Source organism: Protopterus annectens, chromosome 4.part1, assembly GCF_019279795.1.
Source record: "Protopterus annectens isolate FY-2018-M chromosome 4.part1, PAN1.0, whole genome shotgun sequence".
NCBI lineage: Eukaryota > Metazoa > Chordata > Ceratodontiformes > Protopteridae > Protopterus > Protopterus annectens.
The window spans coordinates 721050953-721075806 of record NC_056734.1 but is presented as its reverse complement, the minus strand read 5'-3'; the positions used below and the strand labels follow the sequence as shown (position 1 = coordinate 721075806).

The 24854-nt window shown below is 36.3% G+C and overlaps 1 protein-coding gene across 1 annotated transcript in view; it reads right to left on the bottom strand.

Moving 5' to 3' along the window:
• KCNAB1 (potassium voltage-gated channel subfamily A regulatory beta subunit 1) overlaps positions 1-24854 on the bottom strand; it is a 1829051-nt gene that overhangs the window by 617792 nt on the left and 1186405 nt on the right. Inside the window, exon 5 of the mRNA XM_044070489.1 lies at positions 15981-16025. Coding sequence (XP_043926424.1) covers positions 15981-16025 — 45 coding nt within the window. The remainder of the gene's footprint in view (positions 1-15980; positions 16026-24854) is intronic.

The following is a 24854-nucleotide window of genomic DNA, read 5'->3' as shown; positions in this document are numbered from 1 at the left end:
TTAAAACATATTATAAAGCATATTTTATAATGTTTTTCTCCTCAAATTTTTCAGTTTTAACATTCAATGAATTGAGCACGTCATTCAATCCCGGGCTAATATATGCGTTCAAGCGGATTTGCCACAGTAATTCTAACTGTTCAAGAATTACTGTTAGGGGTCCACCCCTTGAGTCAGTGTAAACTTGTTCTATTACCCAGAATTTGAAAGTGTGGTTAAGGTTTGTGCTTACATGTCTAGCCAATGCATTCTCTGTTTTGTTTTTTGAAATTTTGTACATATGTTCATAAATCCTATCTTTTAGTTTACATTCTGTCTTTCCTACACAGAAGGAAGGACATAGTTGGCATAAAGTAAGATAAACTACCATTTTGGATTGGCAGTTATATCTATTACCGCTTTTCAACACTTTGCCATTCATTTCTACACTTCATCCTTCCTGTATGTATTTGCAGTATGGACAACTAAGACATTTAAACATTTTGGGATTTTTAATTATGGTAGGTCTCCTAACCTACAATAAGTTTTTCAAGTTCTTCCTGTTCCTGGATATAATTTTGGGGCTTGTGCTTAGTTTGTTCATTATTTCCCTGTTGTCAATAATACATTTCATGTTTTGTTTAGCATGTTTCTGACACTATTGGCTTCAGAGCTAAATGTTATGACAAATCCAGTTTTGAAATTAATGCTAGCCATGTTTTCTGCATCAATATTTTGGGTTGCTTTTCTGGTTACTAAATTATCTTGTGTTTGTTCACCTCCCAGTATAGGTTTATAAAAAACAGTGGATCTTATGTTTGTAACTTCCTCTATTAACTCATTCAAAAAAGTTGTAGGATAAGCTCTCTTTTGAAACATGTGCTTTAAATTAATACATTCATGTTCAAATTCTAAATCAGTGGTTACCATTCTAGCTGCTCGTACCAGTTGTCCTTTCACTACTGATCAGTTTTGGTGAAAGGGGTGAGCATTTGAATAATGCAAAAAGGTGTTTGAATATATGCTTTTTCTGTATATTTTTGCATTATATTCTCTCTTGCTGGCTTTCCCGTGGAGTATAACCAAGTAAGGGATTTCTTGGTTATTATAAGTAAATGTGAACTGTAAAAAGTTAGTAGTGATATTAAAATAATTCACCAGTTCACTAACTACCGTTATGTCTCCTTTGATTATCATGAATCAAGGTAACGGGTAAAGAAAATAATATGGTTAGCCATTTCAATGTTCTCAAAAATATATTCATCCTCACAGTAGGCCATGACTAAATTAGTGAAACTGGCAACGCACGGAGAACCCATGGCCACTCCAGTTTTTTGTAAGTAATACTTATTTTTGAAAAAAATGAAATTGTTGGTCAAAATAATGTCTAATATTTCCTCCACTAGATATATTTCTGTATTAGGGGTCCCCTTTCTTTTCATCATGGTAGATACCCATTCAATAACTAATGCATGGGGGATAGAGGTGTAGAGGTTTTTCACATCAACTGTTAGAATGTTGTAATCATTATTGTATTCAGGTAGGTTGATTTTCTCTAGGAATGAGCATGAGTCCTTGCATATTTGGTATTCAGTTGCTACATATTTCTTCAGTATGCTGTCTACAACTTTAACACTAGCATACGTGATGGAATTTCTTCCGTTAACAATTGGTTTCAGGAGCCAGGATGTTCATATAATTGTACATTTCTAGAGATATTTTCCCTTCTGTAAACAAGTCATTAATGTACATTTTACTGTTTTGGTTAGTGATATTGAACTGGTTCAAAGACACTTTCTCATAAGCTTCAGTGTCTAATAAGTTTTCTGTTCTGTTTTCATAGTCATCCAGCTCCATAAATACTAACCCCCCACCTTTATCGGGTTTCATCACCCTTACCTGAGCTGTTTTTAATAAGTTTATAATCTCTCATTCATTTTTAATCATGTTTCCCTTATGTCCTGTGTTTCTATTGTATATATCACGGATGTCAAGCTCGCACACTTTTTCAAATGTATGTAATGTTGCATGTAGAGGAGGCTTAAACATACTGTATACAAAGAAGGGGGTTAGGTTCAGCATTGTTATTGCCTAAAATTACATTTAGATTCAGTTTTCTTGCAAACATTTTCAAGTCCACAATAGTTTTAGATAAATCCATTCTTTGTGCAGGAATAAATGTTAAATCTTTTGCTAAAAGTTCTACCAATTCTGGAGCTATCACAAAGGATGAATAGTTGTAAATAAAATCACCTGAATGTTTTTTACAATTGACAGTTCTGTACTATATCACAGTCCTGTGTTTTATTTACCTCCACTTCTTGTGTGCTTTCCTCTTGTTGTTTTGCGTCTGTTGTTTGGCAGTGGTAAAACCCCAATTGTTGAAGGCTGTATTATTGTTGCCTTGGTGAATAGTTTGTTGGTTTTGTTGCTGGAAGTTCATATTTCAGTGTACATAGTTGTTATTCATTATATATCCTTGGTTTTGGTTGTGAATACGTTCACTTCAACATATGGTTCCATTTCCGCATGCTTCATTTGATGTTCCTTCACCTATGTCTTTTCACTCTTTTCACCAATTAACTCCCATCTACCACACCTAAAGCCTCCATTGTCCAATATGCAGATGACACCACTATAATCTGTGCAGCCCCCACACTTGATCACCTCCTCTCCCTAACACAACCTCACTAGCTGAAACATGGTTTACCAATCATCAGCTCATTCTTAATCCAACTAAAACAAAATTACTCCTCTTCAGCTTTCATAGATTCTTATCCCTAACAGAAAACTTTGCCATCACCTCCAACAACTAAACTGTTATTGCCCCATCCACTCACACCAAACTGCTAGGTGTAGAAATAGACAACCACCTCAGATTTGATTTGCACATTGCCCAGACCATAAAAAAAAGTTCACAAAAAACTTGGACTGCTGTACCGTATCAAACATTATCTCTCAAAGCAATCTAAAACAACAATAGCCAGGGCACATGTGCTATCTACCTTGCTTTACACTTCCTCTGTGCTCACAAACCTTCGTATAATGGATTTAAGCAACTTGAATCCTGCTATAATACGATAGCTAGATCTACCACAGAATCATCTTACAAAACACATCACTGTGAATCTCTAAACAAGCTTAACTGGTTAGAACTCCCTCTATTACTGCAATTATATCAACTCTCACTAGCACGCAAAATATTAAACTACTCAGACAAAATCCCAGCTCTTCAATATCTTATACATCCCCACACCACAACTAGAACCCTGAGATATAGCACCCAAAATCACCTAGAGGTCACCAAATTTAACAATGAGGCAGGGAAAGCTGTCTACAGCTACTCAATCTCTGGAACTCCCTCCCTACCCACCTAATGATCAACAACACTAACACTCAATTTAAGAAACTCCTTAAAGTTCACTTCATGAACAACAGGCTATGCACCTGTCTCACCCCAGGATAAAAAAACTTAGATTACAATCGACTCCCATGCACCACAATAATAATTGTTATTCTCTCACCCTATCCACAGTCCAATCATGACTACAGGCAATGAAATGCCTTTAACTTCCAAAAATCACTACCAATTATTCTTCCAACAAGTTCGATTACCACTGTATGGCTATGTATAGCTTGTCATATGTGGAATGTATAATGCAATGTCCTACCCAATGATGTTCTTACTTATTTGAGTGTGTGTAATATGCTGCCATTTAATTTGAATGTTAGTTTTACCTATAAGAAAAGTTAATTCAAAATCTGTAAGATGTTGTGAATGCATGTACTTGGAGGGCTCCCCTGAAAATGGACCTGTGTCTAGTCAGACTTTCCCGGTTATCAAATGTAAAATAAAATAAAAAATAAAATAAGTGTCTTCCATTACATTGCATTCAGTAGTTGTAGGAAGTTTGTTTACATCATTTCCTGCCTCCAATTCATGCATATGGATGGGGTGGGCCTTGACTTCTGGATTCCATATTTGTGAAGGAGGTGGGCATGGAAAAGCAGTGTCTTTTTCATATTGTAAGTGATCACGATTAAGTTTTTTAAATTTTTTTGTTTTTAGTTTGACAGTGTGCTGGTCATTTCTATGAAATATTCTGTTGTAATCATATTTATATCTTGTAAAGTCAGTATGTCCACGAATATCTTCATCAAGCCTCTGGACATCTTCTGCTATTTCCTTGGCCATTATTTGGTAGTGCTTTATCATGAGGCTTAGGAGATCCAAACCCTGTTGATTAAATAATTGAATCAAGCCCTTGGGAAAGTTAGAGTCTGGCCATAACCCTGTCGGGTACTGACAAATTTATTGTCCTTTTGGGACTATTTCTAACGGAATAGATTCTTCAAAGTATTCAGTCTCCAAGCATAATTTTTTGTATTTGAGTAATTTATTGTCAAATAGTGCCAAGTTAGTCGAAATAGGGACAATGTTACCTCCAGCTGGGCAATCTGATGTTGAACAAGGAATAGGTTGCTTAAAGTTGATAGGTGCTGCAAGCCATTCCTTCAATGTGTGATCCCCAATACGCTTCAGAGGAGTGTTTCTCACTGCATGCAAATCATGATTTAGTTCTTGTTGGTGTAAACTTGATTCCCTTATAGCGGAATACACTTGAGGAGGGTCTTTGTTCACTTCTGTACTGGAAGCCCCTGCTGCTACTTGCAGCTGCTTACCAGGTGCTCTGGCTGTATCAGGAAGTACTGAAGTGGAACATTCATGGCTGGTCAAGTGCCCATTAGAGAGATTTGACTCTCTCACAGTATTATTATCCAGTCTTCTTTGTAGCGCTTCCACTTGTTGGCTCAAAGTAGCCACAACGATGCTCAAGTTGTTGAGCGTTTCCCTCTCACTTCCAGGTTCAGCAAAGACTTGATTGACTTACTTAATAATATATATATGAAAACATGAATGACTTAACCACATTTGACAGAACAGTGGTTACTGCTATAGAACATAACTGCTGGTGTTATTTTGGATTATAGGAATTGCAATCCATATTAGTGTTGATTAGCACTTGTACTTACTCATACACATATATATATAGAAAGATAGCTATACAAATTTCTCTCAATCTCTCTCTTTCTCTCTCTGTATATATATATATATATATATATATATATATATATATATATATATAATATATATGTGTGTGTGTGTGTGTCTGTGTGTGTGTGTGTGTGTGTGTGTGTGTGTGTGTGTGTGTGTGTGTGTGTGTGTGTGTATATGTGCATGTGTGCAGGTGTTCATTTATCAGCTGGATATGTCTACCTAATTCGACAGACAAATGAATAGATAAATTAGATAGATAGATAGATAGATAGATAGATAGATAGATAGATAGATAGATGGATAGATACGGAATATCTAAACATGAATAACTGAAATATGACCAAAACAGAATGGATTTACACACACTACATCTGAACCCACAACTTAAAAAAAGAAAAAAAAAAGAAAAAAATGTTTATTGCAGTAGGCAAGTCCTCCTGTATCCTCATGTGGAGGTATTCATCACAACCACGCTAACCTATATATTACAACTCTAGATTCATGGTACAGCTGGAGAAAGGGGAGAAACGCTGGAAGAACATCACTAGCTCTCACAATCCAACACACTGTGGTTCAACAAATTATAATATCACTTATAAATCTAGTAAAATAAACTGGAGAATATAATTTGTGACTTGATAAAGTAAAAATCAGATGCTTGAATGCATATATATATATATATATATATATATATATATATATATATATATATCATAATATCGAATGTACCGGATCTCAAACTTCCTATTGTGGGGGGCTGTGCCCCCCACACCCCCTGCTAAATATATATTACAACTCTGAGATCACACTACAGTGAGGAAAGGGCAAATATTCCATTCTTCACTGTACCGTGATATAGATAGATAAATAAATAGATAGATATGGCTGCATATGATATAGACTTTATATATATATATATATATATATATATATATATATATATATATATATATAGATAGATAGATAGATAGATATGGCTGCAATGGACTTTGTTACAACATATGTTGGTGATTGCAGTGATTGAATTACATTACAGTCAAAATACAATATTTCAACTGTAATATAATTTCAGGAATTAACTTCTTTTTCTGCAGTTATGTGACAAAGGAATTAGTATATTTAATTTTCGGGGATGTGGGGTCCGAACAAAAAAAAACAAACTTTCTGGTATTTTTAGGTAATCTCAAATGTAACATATTTGTTTCTTTGTAGTCAGTTTTCTTTTTTAGATAAACGTGATCACAAATGAAGTTTCATGACATATTTTATGTTGAAGAATGTTTACTGGTAATGTAAATGAATGTATTCCTATATATAGCATAGATATCAGTAACTCACACAAATGGAACTTGTTTAGTTTGCATGGTTATATTGACATGTCTCTTTGAAGACTTAGAGTGCTATTATGTTTACTGATGCAGTACATTAAGTACAACATATTCTTAAACAATCACTTGAGATATATCCAAAGGAAAGACACCTGCAATGTAGAATACATAGCTGTGCCTTCATTTTAATGTCAGCTTTTTGAAGATTCTTTCCATCTTTCTTTCTTTGAAATTGTATTTATTTTTGAAGCTATATTTCTAGCTTGTTTCAGAGATATAGAAAAACACTTTTTTCTGAATGTGTTTTGAGTTAAAACTGGTTGAGTTTCAACTGTCATTTATTCCTGAAGTAGGAACTCTCTGATTGTATTTTCAGTAGCAAATCACTGCTTGTGGGGTTTGATTGTATAGCAACAATGATACAAACTATTTGTACTTTCCTTTTTTTCTCTGCAGTTCAGTGATTATGGAATTACTATACATAGGCAAAAGCTGATGAGTGAAGTCCCCCATATAAATGTTTGTGTGTGTGTGTGTGTGTGTGTGTGTGTGTGTGTGTGTGTGTGTGTGTGTGTGTGTGTGTGTGTGTGTGTGTGTGTGTGTGTGTGTGTGTGTGTGTGTGTGTGTGTGTGTGTGTGTGTGTGTGTGTGTGTGTGTGTGTGTGTGTGTGTGCGTGTATGTGTATGTGTGTGTGTGTGTGTGTGTGTGTGTGTGTGTGTGTGTGTGTGTGTATTAGGGGTCAGTGTGGAGGGATACAAGAGGGCTTGCTCCTACGAAAAAAGTATTTTTATAATTTTTTATTGAGTTGAAGCTTAAACCAGATTTTTTCATCTAGAACAAACTTATACTATACAAGATGTAGGAAAACAGAATAATAGAAAGATCTTCTGAATTCTATTTTCACTTAAAAAGCTGTGTTAGATATGATCTACAGCAGTGATAGCAAACCTTTTGGGCTTGGCTTGCCAAAAATTTGGAAAATGCCTATCTTGACTCTGCTGATGTTTTTACCCCCCTCCCCCCGACAAAAGAGAAACAATCCTTTACATATTAATTTATTTAAAAAACATACAGTCCAATCATGTGTGCTGCTAGGTATTAAAAAGTAAAAGAAAAATCAGTGACTTACAATAGAGAAAACAATATGTGCACTAATAATTGGGTTTAAAACAGTGCACCCAAAAAATTACCCTATATTTAATAGTAATTTTGAATTAAATTGAAAACAAAAACATGGAACACATTGCATTTGATTTGATCAATTAATAACTTTTTTGTTGGTGAGTTTTAATAAATAAGTCCAGGGTGACATATTTCTTGTACTTTTGTTCATTTAGTTTCTTTGATAACTTAGGTGTTGGTAAACATTGGTGTGTCACCCAAAATGCCATGGTGTGCCACCTTTGACACACGTGTCATAGGTTCGCCATCACTGATCTACAGAGTGGCATGGCAGGTATTTCTTTTCTGAATTTCTTAGTAGACATGATCTAAAAAAATATAGCACTTATCTTGAAAATCTGTAGAAGTAAATTTTATGCTTTTCATAATACCTGTCATATGAAGTAGAAAGTTAAGAATAAATTGAAAAAACATTATACTAAATTTCATCAAAACATTTCTGATTATGTTTCTTTTTATGTTTGGGGGCTGCAAAAGATATCATGCAGGTTTCCACGGCATGTATTAATAAGTGCATAGCTGAAGCAGTAAGGAATACTATGCGTGCTAGACATGACTGGAATGTAGGCTCTGTAAAAGCAACAGTGGTAATTATATGGTCTTTAGCACATTAAATACACATTTGCACATTCATACTACAGGCTCTGATATTAGGACGTATATTCCCAAGCCATCTGCATTACACAAAATGAAAACAGATCAGAATGATTTTTTACTACATAATCTTCAGAATAAAACATCAGTAATAAACCATTTCCCTAAGGGGACATTTATGCCTAGTTAATGCAAATAGAGCTGATTTATTTGTGTCACTACAAAATGCATACATCTGGTAATAGATACAGTTTGCCATGCTCTGTGCCAATATACAGTGTGATGCTAGAAATGATGCTTACTAAACCTAGTATGCCTGCAAATAAAAGCAAAAAAATATATATATATATATATATATATATATATATATATATATATATATATATATATATATATGTATTTAGTTATCATTTGAAAGAGTGAGCACTCATATGAGTGAACACTTTTTTGGAGTAAAAAAGCAAATGCTCCTATGAACGAATGTTCATTCAAGTGGGATTTTTGCCAGCAGCTTTTGTATTTGATCATGGGGCAGTGGGCTAAGAGGATTTGCCCTTGGCCTGCTGTTGTGTCATCTTAGACATAGCATCTATAATTAGCAGGAGGTGTGAGTGGTGAAAGAGGACTTGCCTCCTGCAAAAAATAACAGTTTTATTTATTTTTTTTTTTGCATTTTTTATTACTTTAGATTCACTCTAAAGTGGTCACTCTTTCAACATTCATTCTTGTGAACATGTGATATTTGATGAGACCATCTTATATCGATTTAATTATAAAGCTAAATGTGAAGAAAGAATTCAGGGATTGTAGGAGTGATACTAAAACTATTATTAGCAAGAAGACAAGGTAGGACCAGGACACTACCTTCTTTCTTTCTTTGTTTCATTTTCTGGGCAGTAGAGAGGACATTGCATACTGACATAGCAATCACACAAACACAATAAGATTTTTTATTTTCTTCATAGTTATGCACTAGTTAAAAATACCTTTTTTATTATCCATCTGTAAACAATAAGATAACAGAAAGGTGACTGAGAATTATATCAAATGTTTAATCATGTAGGCTCACATGACACACAGTTCCTTTTTAGAGATGATCTAGGAACAATTTCTGGCTAAGTGATTTGCTTAAGTTCAAATATTACATAAATAAGGGCTGATGGAATCAAACCCTGCACCACAAGAACTGCAGCTTACAGCCTTAATCCTCTGCACCAACTGTCAGATTGCAGTGACATGTCATCAAGTGGCAAACCAGTCATTATATTACCGTACATCAGTTCAGCTTCTTTAATATCTAAAAAGCTTAATTCATTGTTTAATATTTTTCAGCCAGGTAAGTAAATTGCTCAGACTGACCTTTTTCAGTCATTAGCCAAATTCAAAGAGAAGTGAGAACAGACCAGTACACTAATGAAAACAAAATTGCTGTTATTTATATAGTAGCAAGTAAGTATATATTCAGTTCAGACAGTGTATGTTCAGTGCTTTTACATTACCAAATGCTTGCTATTTACTAAGCAACAAGTGAATGCATTTACAGTTTTTAAAACATTGCTTTCAACTCTTTTGTAGCTACAAGTAACCAAATATTGATTTACAGTATCTATAATACATATTTCTGCTCCCTTAATGTTTAAATAACTTGTTTTATTGGTATGTTTATACTAGGTGATGTATGTCAATGCTTTATTCAGTAGTTATTTGAACCGAATACATTTGGCGATGCTGTTAGATTGAAATTGAGCATTTTATGTAAATTGCCCATTATTGTATTGTTACATTTCTCTCCGGTTTATATGAAGACTTCTGTTTGATATTTTTTTGTTAGCTCTGATTTTCATTTTCTGTACTTATAATTAAAATGATACTAGCCAAGTAAATTTTGAGAAGGATATACTATGATATGTATTTAATTGCCTTTTGAGTTTTGCCTGATTTCCTGATTATGGCAATGTGGCATATTGCCAGCTATGCCAGGAGAAGTAGGGAAGGCAGTGGGTGTGTAACATATGCCAAAACAGCTAGCTGAATTTATTAAAAAAGTATATGTTATATCAATATCAAACTGATTTGTACAGCTGCTTGTGTTGAAAATGTATTTATAAAGTTGTTTGTGTTAAAAGTGTACCAGCAGTGGGTCCTGACTGTATTAGCCAAATTATATATATATATATATATATATATATATATATATATATATATATATATATATATATATATATATATATTTATATATATATATATATATATATATTATGTGTGTATGTGTGTGTGTGTGTGTGTATTAACAGAGGATACAGGAAGAGAAGAGGTTAAGCTCAACTCCAGCTAACTTTGAGAAATAGTAAAAAATTAAATTACTGGGCCTAAGCCATAAGGATGTTACCGGACAGTTTTGAATGACGCCAGAGATGCAATGTCTGTAGCAATCATGGTTTATAAGTCTCTGTAGAGGGAGTGGAAGTTTGTAATTGTTTTATTTCTTCCAGAAGCTGCTCCAATCTGAGCAATGCTTTTGTGTGTGTACTATTGACATGTAGATGATAAATCCTGGCAGTTTCTAGCAATGGGGGTGCATGTGAACCAGAAGTCAGATGCCCAAATGTATGTTTTGTCATTCTGTGCAGAAATCATTTTTTAATATTATGTGACAAAAGTCTCAGGGCAGTCTGTCTAATGGAACCTGACATAGAAGGATCCCTCACCTACTTCATCTAGCCTTGCTCTATTAAGTAAGTTGGAACAGTAATTCTCTAGATTAGTCTGGAAAATATAATGAGAATAGTTAAGTATTGTTTATTTGTAACTGTGTGAATCTTTCCAGCTGTGTTATTTTAAATATTTCCTGTGATTGAAACGTTGGTGTTTACTGTAAATAGATATTTCGTATTTTCATGTTCCTTTATTATTTATTATTAAATATATTTAAACTTTCCATTGTGGTTGGTCCTTTAGAGAATGCTTTGTCAACATTACAATTTGTATTAATATTAATTTCACTCAGTATAATTGGGTACCTTTGCAAGAATCTTAAGTAGCTGGCTTTGTAGTGTCTGGTGGCAGTGATAACTACCTTATAGCCTGGGCAGAAGGGGGCACAGTGGGTAAATCAATGTCAGTCTTTCCCAGATGTGGTGTGTGTGTGTGTGTGTGTGTGTGTGTGTGTGTGTGTGTGTGTGTGTGTGTGTGTGTGTGTGTGTGTGTGTGTGTGTGTATGTGCATGTGTGCTACTTGGAGGAAGGACACAAATCCATGTTTCACAGAGATGGTGCTGGAGGACTTGGCTGGACACTCAGCTTTGGACTTAACTCTACAGCTTCCAGTGGAGATCCTTAATGGGTACTTGGGGACAGACAGAGATAGATACCCAGACACTGGGCTGAGTGTATTTTCTGTGTGCTCTTAAGGGAATTGTGTTTGATGCAGAGAGGTCTGCATCTGGAAATATTTTGTATGTCCATTTGTATTCCTAGTGATGATCCCTCTCCAGCATCAATGGTGAGGATTCAGGCTCCTTGGTTACTGGCCTAGAGTGGGGATGTCACACTGATACTCTAAGTACACAATTGGCAGTTTATTAACAGTTTTTATTATAGTGTTTCTTGGCTTGCTCTCCATTCACAACAAATACTCAAGAGTGGTGCTACCCCTATATGATTCAGTCATTAAAACATTTTGGCAATGCATCTAAAAAAAGCCAATTCACTGGAATATGATGCAGTCCCAGTTTGATCAAAATTGGCCAGCCTTATCTGTGCTCTGTTGTTATTTCACTGATATATGCTTTCATAGCTTGCTCATCACATGCTTCTATTTCTCAGAGGATAGAATGATAAGAACGTATTCACAACAATGCAAACTGTAATGGCAGATAATGGCTGCATAGCACACTCACTTTGGAGACTTAACCTGATTAGGAAATTGCACCTCCAAGTTAAAATTCATTCACTCTCACCTATAATCTCTTCCCTTTTAAACAGAACTAGCTCTCATAGTCTACTTCTAAATCTGTACTACAAAAATGCATTTCACCCATGTCTTAACTAAACTGTTAATCTTTCACTTGTCATAGCTTGAAGAGTTGCCATATGTTTCCTGAGTTACTAGCACTTGGAAGCATCTTGTTTCACTGTATCCACTTAATTCATACAATGTGCTGTATATAATCATTGCTTCATTTCCCCCACAGCCTAACTTACCCTCTATCAGCAGAGACAAAACTAGGTTCTGCAAACTCTTTTGGCCACTGTAAAAATGTCTGTCAATTTTCCCCTCTATAAATGTCAGCTGCTATATTAATGCACTTTCATTTTTAATTTATTCAATTAGTTTATATGCAGTCAGTGTCAAACAATTGTTATATACAGCTTCTGTTGACACTCCATGCTTATAATATCCCATTGACTAACTTTACAGTGACTCTTGTAATCATCATGTTCATCTCCAGATAACAGAAATGTTGCCACTACCTATCTTTTCTTGTTTGACTGGATGATATGGAATAAATGCCAAGGCCTTGAGTGAAGTTTTGTTCCTGAGTCATATCTGGCATAATAATGGCTCAGCTCATTCACAGTGCAATCCTAAATATATAAGATGATATGTGTTTTCTTGGATTTACAATGCAAATAGTTGAATATTTCATTAGAGATATATAGAATTTATAATTTTCTTTGAATAATACTGAATTGTTTTGTTGCTTTACATACCAAATTTCCTCACCATTGAATAGAAATTGCTGTGTATTCTATCAGCTGTTTTAAAAGGAATGAAATATTTATATGTATTGGAAATGTATTTAACCATTTTTGAGTTTACTGAGCCAGTGATGCTGCTGCTGCTGCTGTCCTTTTTTTACTTTATTTTGTTAGGCACTGATATTTGGACTTGGAAATCTCACTTCTGAGGAGTGTACTGAGCCATGGCTGTGTCTGTCCTTATTTCTGATTACTGGAACTGTTATTTGGACTTGGAAAATTTGAACTTTGAAGAAGTTATACAAAAACATTATATAAAACAGATTTGTTAGACTTTTTTAAAATTTGAGGCTTCATTCAGTTTGTATTATATAATTGAAAACAACAGATGCAATTAAAGTTTTTTTTTTCTGTTATCAGTATATCAGTGTGAAAAATTGTAATTCTTTCCTCTGCAAATGTAAAACTGCCTTGCACATATAATAAGTACTCAAATATTGTAGCTAATGTCTTATTTTATTACCATACTCAATATGGACATGGTAGTCAATGATCTTGCCATGTGGGTCAACAGTTCCCTCACCTTTGAACTCCACGTTGCAATAGTAGTTAGTGCATTCTTCTGTCTACCATAACTAATCTCCAAAGGTATTTCATTCAGGCCAATGTATGTTATTGTCACTCCATGCTCTACCCTAATTAGTTTACCTACTGAGTATAATGCTGCTTTCAGCATGTACTTGTGTACCGAACCCGACATATTACGCAGCTATAAGCAAATGTTCCTTCCAAAAGAAAGTATTTGCTTTAAAAAACATATCTTCCAAGACAGACTAGAAGCCCTGTCTCTATCTTTTTGACTTGTACAGACTGCTGGATGGAGAGCAATGTCTGGAATTTTGTGTCACCAGTGACCCCACTTTAATGGATCTCTTATACCATCACAGGTTGAATGGTTAAATGAAACATGCACACCAATGATTTGAATCTCCAGAAAAGTACAAACAAAACACTTTGCAGGGATAGATTTACTACCTTGCTCTTGCCCCATCTCTGGAAAATTGCCCCAGCATGTTAAGTAGAGGGACAACCTTGTGTCCTTTAAGACTAAGGTTGATGATGGGATGGGAATGTCAATGCGGGAAAATATTTGGAAAATAGCAACTATACATCATTTAAAAATATATGACATTGCATAACTCATATTTGGAAGTAAAGTGTTTCTTTGAAGATGTGAAATATTTCTGCCATCTGTAATATTTTTCAAGCCTGTCCAGCAGCCATTATACATTTTGGGTTGTCCAAAACTCAAGAAAATGTGTATGGCACTGTGAAATGAATATAAAAGTACTATCATTCTTATGACAGACTTGATTTGGAAGTTTACAGTTATACTTTTTTCCATAAGAATTTAGATATTAAGTATGTGATTTTCTATGCATTATATAACAATTAATTGGTCTATTGATAGAATTTCATATAGCAATGAACTGGTCTAATTTCAACTTGTTATGGCATAGTAACTTAAATCCTGCTCATAAATATACTAGGATAATTAAATTCATTCTTAAGTTTACAAACAAATATTTAATTTATTCAATATTTTGGGAAATAATCTCAAAAATAATTTCTTAGTATCCAATAGTTATTTTAAACTAGATTTTTTGACATTCAGCGTCTACATATTTGAGAAGTAATTTCAAGTTCTCTTAATGATCTGACCCTATTTAGTAACTTTATTGTACTAAATAAGTTTTATTATTAACATTGACAGTGACTTGAAATCAAGCATATATTAATATTACTCTGGTTACATGTTTTCATTCTCTTCCAAAACCCGCAAATGATTCCTCTTACCATGAGATAAGCAAACTCTCTTTCATTCAGCCGCAGGTTGTGTTAGTGACAAAGTGCCTATATACATCATCTAGTTGTAACAATTGTACATGGTTCTTATGCATTATTTTTTTCTTAAAATGTTGTTGTAAATGTACTTGTTATACTATTTGTTAAAAAAAATTATTTTCAATAAAAACAGAGTGAGAAAAATAATGAAAACCGAAAAATAAATAAACACCAACATGACTTTATAAGACTTTTCTTAAACTGTAGTAAATGCATGATTATTAAATAAATACATCAGCTGTAACATGCTTACCAGTTCCATATATTATAAATACAAGCTGACAGCATCAGGGCTTTTTATTTCTAACATGTTCATATGTTCATAGGTTAGTACTAGGAAGGTGGTCTGGATAATTATGTAGGGCAGAGCCATGCACCCTAGGCACTATAGCCAGTAGATTTGCATTTTTTGACAAAGGTCTTACTGTTAGATCTTTGAGTACATTTATGTGAATCTGTCCAGTCAAGACTTGTTTTTAATAATTTACACTTCATATCATACGTTCCAAGGAATATAAGAATATACTTGTATAAACCTCTGAGCAATAAAACTTGTTTTATTAATATGTTAAAGAGATTGCACCAGATAAAATGATACTGCTTTCTAACTTTGAAAAAAAAATACATGGGAGGAGCTCTGCTGGAAGAATATGTAATATTTTAATTAAACAGAGGAAATGTATTGCAGGAACTAATATATGTGACAGATGCAAAAAGAGAAATAATACAAATAACTTAGAAGCCTAGACACAATGTATAACATTAATGGAATTACCAACTTGGAGTTTTCAGAAAGTTATCTATCAGGTGAAAAACTGACTACATTTGGTTAGTGTGTTTTCATATTTATAAAATCCGAATATACGTTCAATCCTGCAGTCTAACATTATTAACACTGCAGCTATTAATGACGTGCTACTAAGCAAAGCCAGAGGGAAATTATGTTTTTCTGCATCAGTTATCTGACACTTTTAATTATAAACAAACTGAAAGGAATTGTTTCTTCATCAACAATTTGCGCATCCGCTGATTTGATATTGCCTAGAGTACAACTTACTCCCAGATTAATATTTTCTAATACTAAAATAGTTGTAATAAATTTTATTTTGAGAATGTGATCTTTATCTGGTATTATTCTTAGTCGAATGATAGTTTTAATGTTAATAAAGATACAAAGTTCCAACATTTTAAGAAATTTTATAACAAAATAATGGTTTCATTTGGTTACAATACCTCCAACCCTTTTTCTTGATGATGTTGCCAAGTATTACTTCAGCCCTGTAAAAGAAAGGAACAGAAGTCATTCATTATATGTGACAGATAATGAGCTGTAAAAAAGGAGCTGGCATTTACAAGAACTAGAAGGACAGTTTACAGAAATATTCTGCACAAATAAGCAAACATTTTGTACTCTGAATCTTTGGATTAAAGTGAAACTGCATATTTCTTGTACACATGCACAGTATATCAAACTACGTTTACTAGTCTGTATGCCTTTGTAGCAGATTATTCAGAATATCGACTCTGTCAGAAGAGTGTACTGTAATAAATCTATGAGGTACTAACAAGCAGATGATCTGGGTTTGTTTCAGTGATTTGCAAGCTGCTAACTCTGGTTAACCATTCTTTGACAGAGGGTTGCAGTCAAGTCTACATGCCTATTACGTGACAGAGGTGATACAGCCTAGCAGTCATGTAACTGTGGTAGGTGCAGTGGCTTACACTACAGTGCATGTGTATAATCAGTGGCCCAGCCATCCACAAAGTACGTGATATATCCCCTGCGAGGCAGCATCATAACTGATTTGGCAGTAACATTTATTACTCAGATAGAAAAAGCTATATTTTGGCCTTGATAAGTACCTGCCAAACAGTCACGAATCTGCTTCTAAGTAAATAAAGGAAATAACCGTCAAGAGAGCCCTACTTAATGTACTTGGCTTTATCAGTGTGAGTAAAAGATTCTAGCTGCAATTGACTTACTTATTTTACTTTATTAGCTGTGTAGGTATGTTCATCCAAGGAATCTTTTCATCCATGACCCAAGCCCAAATAGCATTAGTACTAGCATAGTATTAATAAAACAACATTTACATGAGCTATCAGTAAAAGGGTGTTGACCCAATTACATGTACATCTAATTAGAAACATTCACTTACATGTTCCATACATAACAGTAAATCATTAACATAATCAGATGCAGCAACCCTAGTATATAGATTACACATTTTAGTAAATTAATCGTGCTCAAATTCACTTGCCCAAAGCTTCCTTGACTTCATTAACTCTAATTCCCTGGACCAGCTGATTGACACCCCCACAAGGCATGCCAACATCCTGAATCTGGTGCTTACCAATATGGGGGACCACTGTAGCACCCCCACTGTGAGGTCTTCGCTGGTAAGATCTGACCACAAATCAGTCTCATTCAAAGTAATTACAACTGACCACCCCCCAGCAGCAACTAAACTAAAAAAAACTTCTCCAAAGCACCTCCCCCAGATGGAAATGGCAGCTATGCTGAGTTCTACACCAATCCTGCACCTTATAGGACCAAAACAAGCTCCTCAAGGAAGAGCAAACCTGCCTGGTGGGCAACTGCGATTAACAGGCTTTACAATAAGAGGAAGAAATTGCTGTCTAAGAGTAAGAGGGATCGAGCCCTAAACTAGAAACTTTCCCCTCCTCAACTTAAACAAGTAAATAAGACTTCTTGTGAAGTCCTCTAATACAAACTATGAATCCAAATTAGTTCTTCAACTAAGGACAGCCATTAGGCATTCTTTAGTTACATCCATAACCTAAAATGCAAGTCCCAGATTTGTGCCAAACTGCCAGTTAATGATACCACATATACTGAGCTTGTGGACATAGCTAACCTGTTGGCTGACAGGTTCAGTGAAAACTTCACTCCCCTATCCCCACTGTACGTACCCCGTGACATTCCTACCACCTGTCCCCTAACTTGTATCTCTAAAGAGTGGTGGTACACGCCCTCTTTAAGGCCAAAAATACAGCATCTGTGGGACTTCATAACATCCCAGGCTGTGTCCTACATGGGCTCCAACAAGAATTAGCAACACCATTGGGTTCTCTTTTAAGTCACAATCTAAGCACCAACTTTGTACCAAATGAATGGAAAATGGCCACCATTATTCCCTTGCACAAAGGTGGTGCTTCCATTGACACTGGGAACTATAGACCTATTAGCCTGACTAGCCTTATCTGCAAGGCCATGGAGTGAATCATCATGAACCTTATCAGCAAAGATATAGGTAATCTTCAAGCATTTGACCCTACTCAGTTTGGATTTGTCAAAGGGAGATCATGCCTGTTAAACCTGATGGACTTTTTCAGGATAGTCACCAAGGCCCTGGATGAGGGGAAATCTGTGCATACGGCTCACCTAGACACTATCCAACTCAGCCATCATTAACAAAATCACCCAGCGAGGTATCAACCCTTATATCATTAGATGGGTTGCAAACTAGCTCACTGATAGAACACATATAGTCAAGACAGGGGAATCCACCTCCAACAGCAGAACTGTAACCAGTGGTGTTCCGCAGGGATCAATCCTGGGGCCTCCACTGTTTGGAATCTATTTATCTGAAGTACAAGCAAAAACTAAAGGTCTGTGGCTGACAAAGATTGCTGATTACTGCAAACTGGGAGCGGTCATAGAATCTCCAAATGATGTCAGCATCCTACAAGAGGGTCTTACACAAACAAATGATTAGTGCCAAAGTCATGGCATTAAACTCTATGTAAAAAAAATGTATTATCATCCCTTTCAGTAAGAGCGATGTTCCTGCTAACTACCACATCATTAGCAACACCCTAAGCACGCATACAGTGGTGAGAGAACTGGCCACACAGGTTCAGCGACCTTAACCATATCATTAGCAACACCCTAAGCACGCATACAGTGGTGAGAGACCTGGCCACACAGGTTCAGCGACCTTACTTTTGATCAGAGCAGTAAGAAGGACATTCTATATTGCTCATCTCATAAGTAAGGGCATTGCCTCCAGAAAAAAAGAAGTTATAACCTCCCTGTAATCTTCCCTCATTGTGCCAATAATTAAGTACAACTTTGGTCTGTCCCTTTCCCAGCACCTGCAGCAATTGGAGAGACCACAAAGGTTCTTAACAAGGAAAATTCAAGGTCTTCAGCATCAGTCCAATGTGGATCATCTGAAATCACTGTCACTTTATTCTTTTTCATGCAGACTACTTAGAGGAGATCTCTGCCTTGCCTATAAGGCACTCTCCGACCCTGCTTTATTGGAAATGCTGCATATCCACAAGTCAAATGGTACATGGGTTACTCGCTCTAAAGTCCTTTTCCTGGTATGCGACATTAATAGAACCTCCTGAGGGAATAGATTTGTCTCCCAGAGGTTACCACACCTTTGGAACAGACTTCTAATTAATGTTAAACAGAGCACCTCATTGGCCCTCTTCAAACGCAATCTGGATGATTGGATGGGTGACGGGTCCACCTGCATCCCTCATGGACAGGGACAATAGGTGCTGATCGTGGAAATAAGGGTAGAACTTGGGGTCTATATCACTTTATCAAAGATCTTATTTAGCAAATTGCTATTTGTCAAACTCACCTAATCGAAAGCTAACTTTGCTGAAGGCTCTCTTCAGAGAATTTTTTCCCCTGGGAAAGAAAGTAGTTGGGCATCATCAGGAATTTGCTCTTTTCCCCACTGTAGTGCAATCTTGGAGTTGGTATATTTAGTTAGGGGGCTGTGGGGGCGCAGACCCCCACATTGGGGAGTGTGGGGGTGCAAAGCCCTCCCACTTTGCTGGGTTTTAAATTTTATAGTTTTTATGCCGGTGCCGGTGTGTAGGTGGTCAACTAGTTTCTTTCCCAGGGAAAAAATTCAATGAATAGATCCTTCAGTGAATTCAGATTTTGATTAATTGGGTTCAACAAATAGCGATTTGCATAATAGGGTCTTTGATAAAGTGATATAGACCCAAACTTGGCTAGGCTTGTAAGGGCCATAGGGCCATTAGCCTAGTAACTTCCTATGATTGTATGATCCCATAGTATATACATGTATACAGGACAGAAGTCTAAGGACATATTCAATGGAGACGGTGCAGCATTGCATATCTCAGTGTATTTGCTGCTTAGATTACACCCAATTAACCATTGTCTAGGAAGCTATATTTGGATTACATTCTTAGATGTTCCACAAGTTTTTGCTTGAATATATTACATTTGTTGAGCTTTCCATTTTCATGTGGAATGGAGTCCCAAGAAGAAGGTGCTAAATTTGGAAAGGCTTTTTCCTTCCAAAACTTTGTTGAAGAGTCATGTCACTAGAGTAATGGAGTTGTGGAGGGTTGCGCAGATGGGTACTTTACGGCTATTCTGTGGAGTGGAGAAGCTAGAGGAGATAATACCGGTGATTTAACAGTATTAAGAGGAAAGAAGGCCTTTGTGATGAATGGCAGCCATTTCATTTTTAATAGTATGTTACAGTGACATTTCCTAGAAGCACTCAAGGAAACTTAGCAACAGATTCTATTAACAATGGATTGTAGGATGTATTTATTTTGGTCTGAGTTTTATACCAGCTAGATAGTATTCAGTTTTAAGAAATAGTATTTGGATAGTGATATCTCACCAGAAATCTTGGGATAGGAGGCTGGTGTATTTATAAGCACATCTTAAAATACCTTGCCACATAGACAACTGTCCCTTACTGAACCTTACCATGTAGACAGCTGTCCCTTACTATACATTGCCACTCCGTCAGCTGTCCATTACTAAACCTTACCATATAGACAGCTGTCCCTTGCTATACACTGCCACATAAACAGCTGTCCGTTACTAAACCTTATAATGCAGCCAGGTGTCCCTTACTATACATTGCCTCATAGACAGCTGTCCCTTACTATACATTGCCACATAGACAGCTGTCCCTTGCTATACATTGCCACATAGACAGCTGTCCTTTACTATACATTGCCACATAGACAGCTGTCCTTTACTATACTGTGCCATGTAGATAGATGCCTCTTACTATTGGTAAAATGCAGGGTACATTGAATCATTCACATTAGGCTGTGCTGTTATGAACATGTCATACACTTGCAAGAAAACTGAGTTATTTCTGCTTTCTATCTGAGTTAGCTTTCTAGTCAACAGAATCTGTATCTGTTTCTCTTCTATTGCAGAGAGGTTATCCAGTCTATTTATAACACTAACTCTTGCATTTTCTTATATACACAGTCTGATGTCCATTGTCTTTACAGTGCTGCTTGAATTCCAAATCTTTATGTTATGTTATATTCCTACAAATAATATCCTAAATTTAACTCTGCAGTTTCCAGAATGGACATGCATTTTCAGGAGTTAAAATGAATATCAGTTGCTTATATGACAGAAAATCTTCTCATTCCCCACTTCAGGCAAGACAAAGTGTGTTTTTGACAGTTTAGCCATAATTAGGCCACCTCAGCTTCCTTGAAGTAAATATAATGCCCCACATTGTACCATCCTGAAACCTGTCTAATAACATGGCATCCATTCTGTGCAAAGGAATCTTTCATACTAACTTAACAGGCAAAAAAAAAAGAGTTTAAAATAAATATATCATTCATTCCTTTGATGTAATGTCAAGAAAGCTCATTTGTCCATCCCTTGCTATTTGCTTGTAGACTTGTTCGATGTTAATTCTGGATATACTTCTACCAAGTGGTCTGCTAAAATATGGTATTTTAGTTTACTAGTCCTAAATATGACTTCAGCTGTAACATATTATATGGTTCTAGTGTCTTTGATGTCTTTAGCATTACTGCCATTTTTCTTTTTGATTTTTGCAGCCCCAGTTGTCAAATGGCATCACTGCAGTAAGTATTTTCCTTTTGAGAAATGTTCTTTCATCTCTTTTACCTCAAATTTTACACTACCTTTGCCTATAAAGGCCAAATAGTAAATTTAAGGAGTCATAGGTAGCTGCATAACTGCAGTAAGTATTTTCCTTTTGAGAAATGCTCTTTCATCTCTTTTACCTCAAATTTTATACTACCTTTGCCTATAAAGGCCAATTAGTAAATTTAAGGGGTCATATTCAGCACAGCTACCTATCACCAAAGTGCCATCAAGGTAACATACAGTAGAATATTTTGCTATGTAGACAGCTGTTCCTTATTATCTGATCCATTCTAGTCTGCCACATAGGTGGTGAAGAGGTCACTCGTAAAGAATGCACAAGCCAGTGCATTTCTTTGTGCCGGTCACAAGCCCGGATAAATGGGGAGGGATGCATCAGAAAGGGCATCCGGTGTAAAATTTTGCCAAATCATACATGCAGACAAAAGTACACATATACATACCGGATCGGACGAGGCCTGGGTTAACAACGACTGCCACCAGTACTGTTGGCCAACAGGGTGCTGGCGAAAATTGGGCTACTGCTGGCCGAAGGAGGAAAAGAGGCAGAAGGCATGGCCGAAGGCAGGTAAAGGCTAGGACTGTGATAATGAGGGTCGGAACTTTGAATGTTGGGAGTATGACTGGTATAGGGAGAGAGCTAGCTGATATGATGGACCGAAGGAAGGTTGGTATATTGTGTGTGCAAGAGACCAGATGGAAGGGGAGCAAGGGTAGGTGTATGGGAGGCAGGTTCAAATTGTTTTATCATGGTGTGGATGGGAGGAGAAATGGCATAGGCATTATCCTGAAGGAACAGTATGCTAAAAGTGTTTTGCAGGTGAAGAAAGTGTCAGATAGAGTGATGTTTATGAAGCTGGAAATTGGTGGTGTAATGATGAATGTTGTTAGCGCATATGCTCCACAAGTTGGGTGTGCGATGGATGAGAAAGAAAAATTTTGGAGTGAGTTGGATGAAGTGGTGATGACTGTACCCAAGGGTGATAGACTGGTGATTGGAGCAGATTTCAATGGGCATGTTGGTGAAGGGAACAGAGGGGATGAGGAAGTGATGGGTAGGTATGGTGTTAAGCAAAGGAATGCAGAAGGTCAGATGGCAGTGGATTTTGCAAAAAGGATGGACATGGCTGTGTTGAATATGCATTTTAATAAGAGGGAGGAGCATAGGGTGACATACAAGAGTGGAGGAAGATGCACACAGGTGGATTATATCTTATGTAGAAGGGCCAGTCTGAAGGAGATTGGAGACTGTAAAGTGGTGGCAGGGGAAAGTGTAGTTAGGCAGCATAGGATGCTGGTTTGTAGGATGACTTTGGTGATAAAGAAGAGGAGGATGAGGGTGAGGGCAGCACCAAGGATCAAATGGCGGAAATTGAAAAATGGTAATTGTGAGGTGATGTTCAGGGAAGAGTTAAGACAGGCACTGGGTGGCAGTGAAGAGTTACCGAATAGCTGGGTAACTACAGCAGAGCTCGTAAGAGAGATGGCTAGAAAGGTGCTTGGTGTGACATCTGGAAAGAGGAAGGAGGACAAGGAGACCTGGTGGTTGAATGAAGAAGTACAGGAGAGTATACAGTGAAAGAGGTTGGCGAAGAAGAAGTAGGATTGTCAGAGAGATGAAGAAAGTAGACAAGAGTATAAGGAGATGAGGTGCATGGCAAAGAGAGAAGTGGCGAAGGCTAAGGATAAGGCGTATGATGAGTTATATAAAAGGTTGGATACTAAGGAGGGAGAAAAGGACCTGTACTGATTGGCTAGAAAGAGGGACCGAGCTAGTAAAGATGTGCAGCAGGTAAGGGTGATAAAGGATAATGAGGGAAATGCACTCACAAGTGAGGAGAGTGTGTTGAGGAGATGGAAAGAGTACTTTGAGGGGTTGATGAATGAAGAGAATGAGAAGGAGAGAAGGTTGGATGATGTGCAGATAGTGAATCATGAAGTGCAGTGGATTAGCAAGGAGGAAGTAAGGATAGCTATGAAGAGGATGAAGAATGGAAAGGCTGTTGGTCCAGATGACATACCTGTGGAAGCATGGAGGTGTTTAGGTGAAATGGCAGTGGAGTTTTTAACTAGATTGTTTAATGAAATCTTGGAAAGTGAGAGGATGCCTGAGGAATGGAGAAAAAGTGTTTTGGTACCGATTTTTAAGAATAAGGGTGATGTGCAGAGCTGTAGTAACTACAGAGGGATTAAATTAATCAGTCACAGCATGAAGTTATGGGAAAGAGTAGTGGAAGCTAGGTTAAGAAGGGAGGTGATGATTAGTGATCAGCAGTATGGTTTCATGCCAGGAAAGAGCACTGCAGATGCGATGTTTGCTTGGAGAAGTACAGAGAATGTCAGAAGGAGTTGCATTGTGTCCTATTAAACCTATTTTGAAAGAGAGAAGCCTAATTAAGAAATGAAATGGAGGCTTAAGGAAGGCGTACATCTGATTGCTGTATGTGATTGGTTGAGCAATTAAGGATCTTTATTTAACAGCAGTAAGTCAGGTCTACACACTAGGATCTGAAGAAGGTTTTTTAACTGAAAGCGCTTATCCTGTTTGACCTGCAACTTGAACAGCACAATTTGTGCTTTTTATTTCTTCGTTTTATTAAAGCCTACATTTTAACAAAACTTCTCAGTGAACTTTTCGTTGTGGTGGAAGCCTTTTTTTCATTTTACTAATTTTTATTATTAAATGACAAGGATGGGAGATTATCTGAAGATGGAAATAACACTGAATTCTTGCTGAAACAAAAATGTATGCTACTAAATAAAAAAGATGATCGATCTTTGGTTTGCCTGAAAAAAATATGAAGGGGAAATATGATAAATTTTTTAACATCCTGGCTCCCTAAATCTCTTGATTTGCCTGAAGCTATGTCATACTATGGCACTGAGACAGCACATAGGTCCTTGGTTACTTCCTGTACTAAAAACAACCCACCACCAAGATCTGCTATTGTGTGATATTTTTTTCATCTCAGGACAAAGAATTAATCCTCAAAACAGCCTGGACAAAATCTCCTATCAGTTTAGAGGATAAAATAATAAGGTTTGATTATGATTGATCTCCTGCTATGATGTCCAAGAGGAAATGCTTTCTACCTTTAATTAAAGAATTTAAGAAAAGACAGATTAAAGTCCATTTGCTTTTTCCAGCCAGTCTAAATATATTTCTTCCTGATGAAACTAAAACC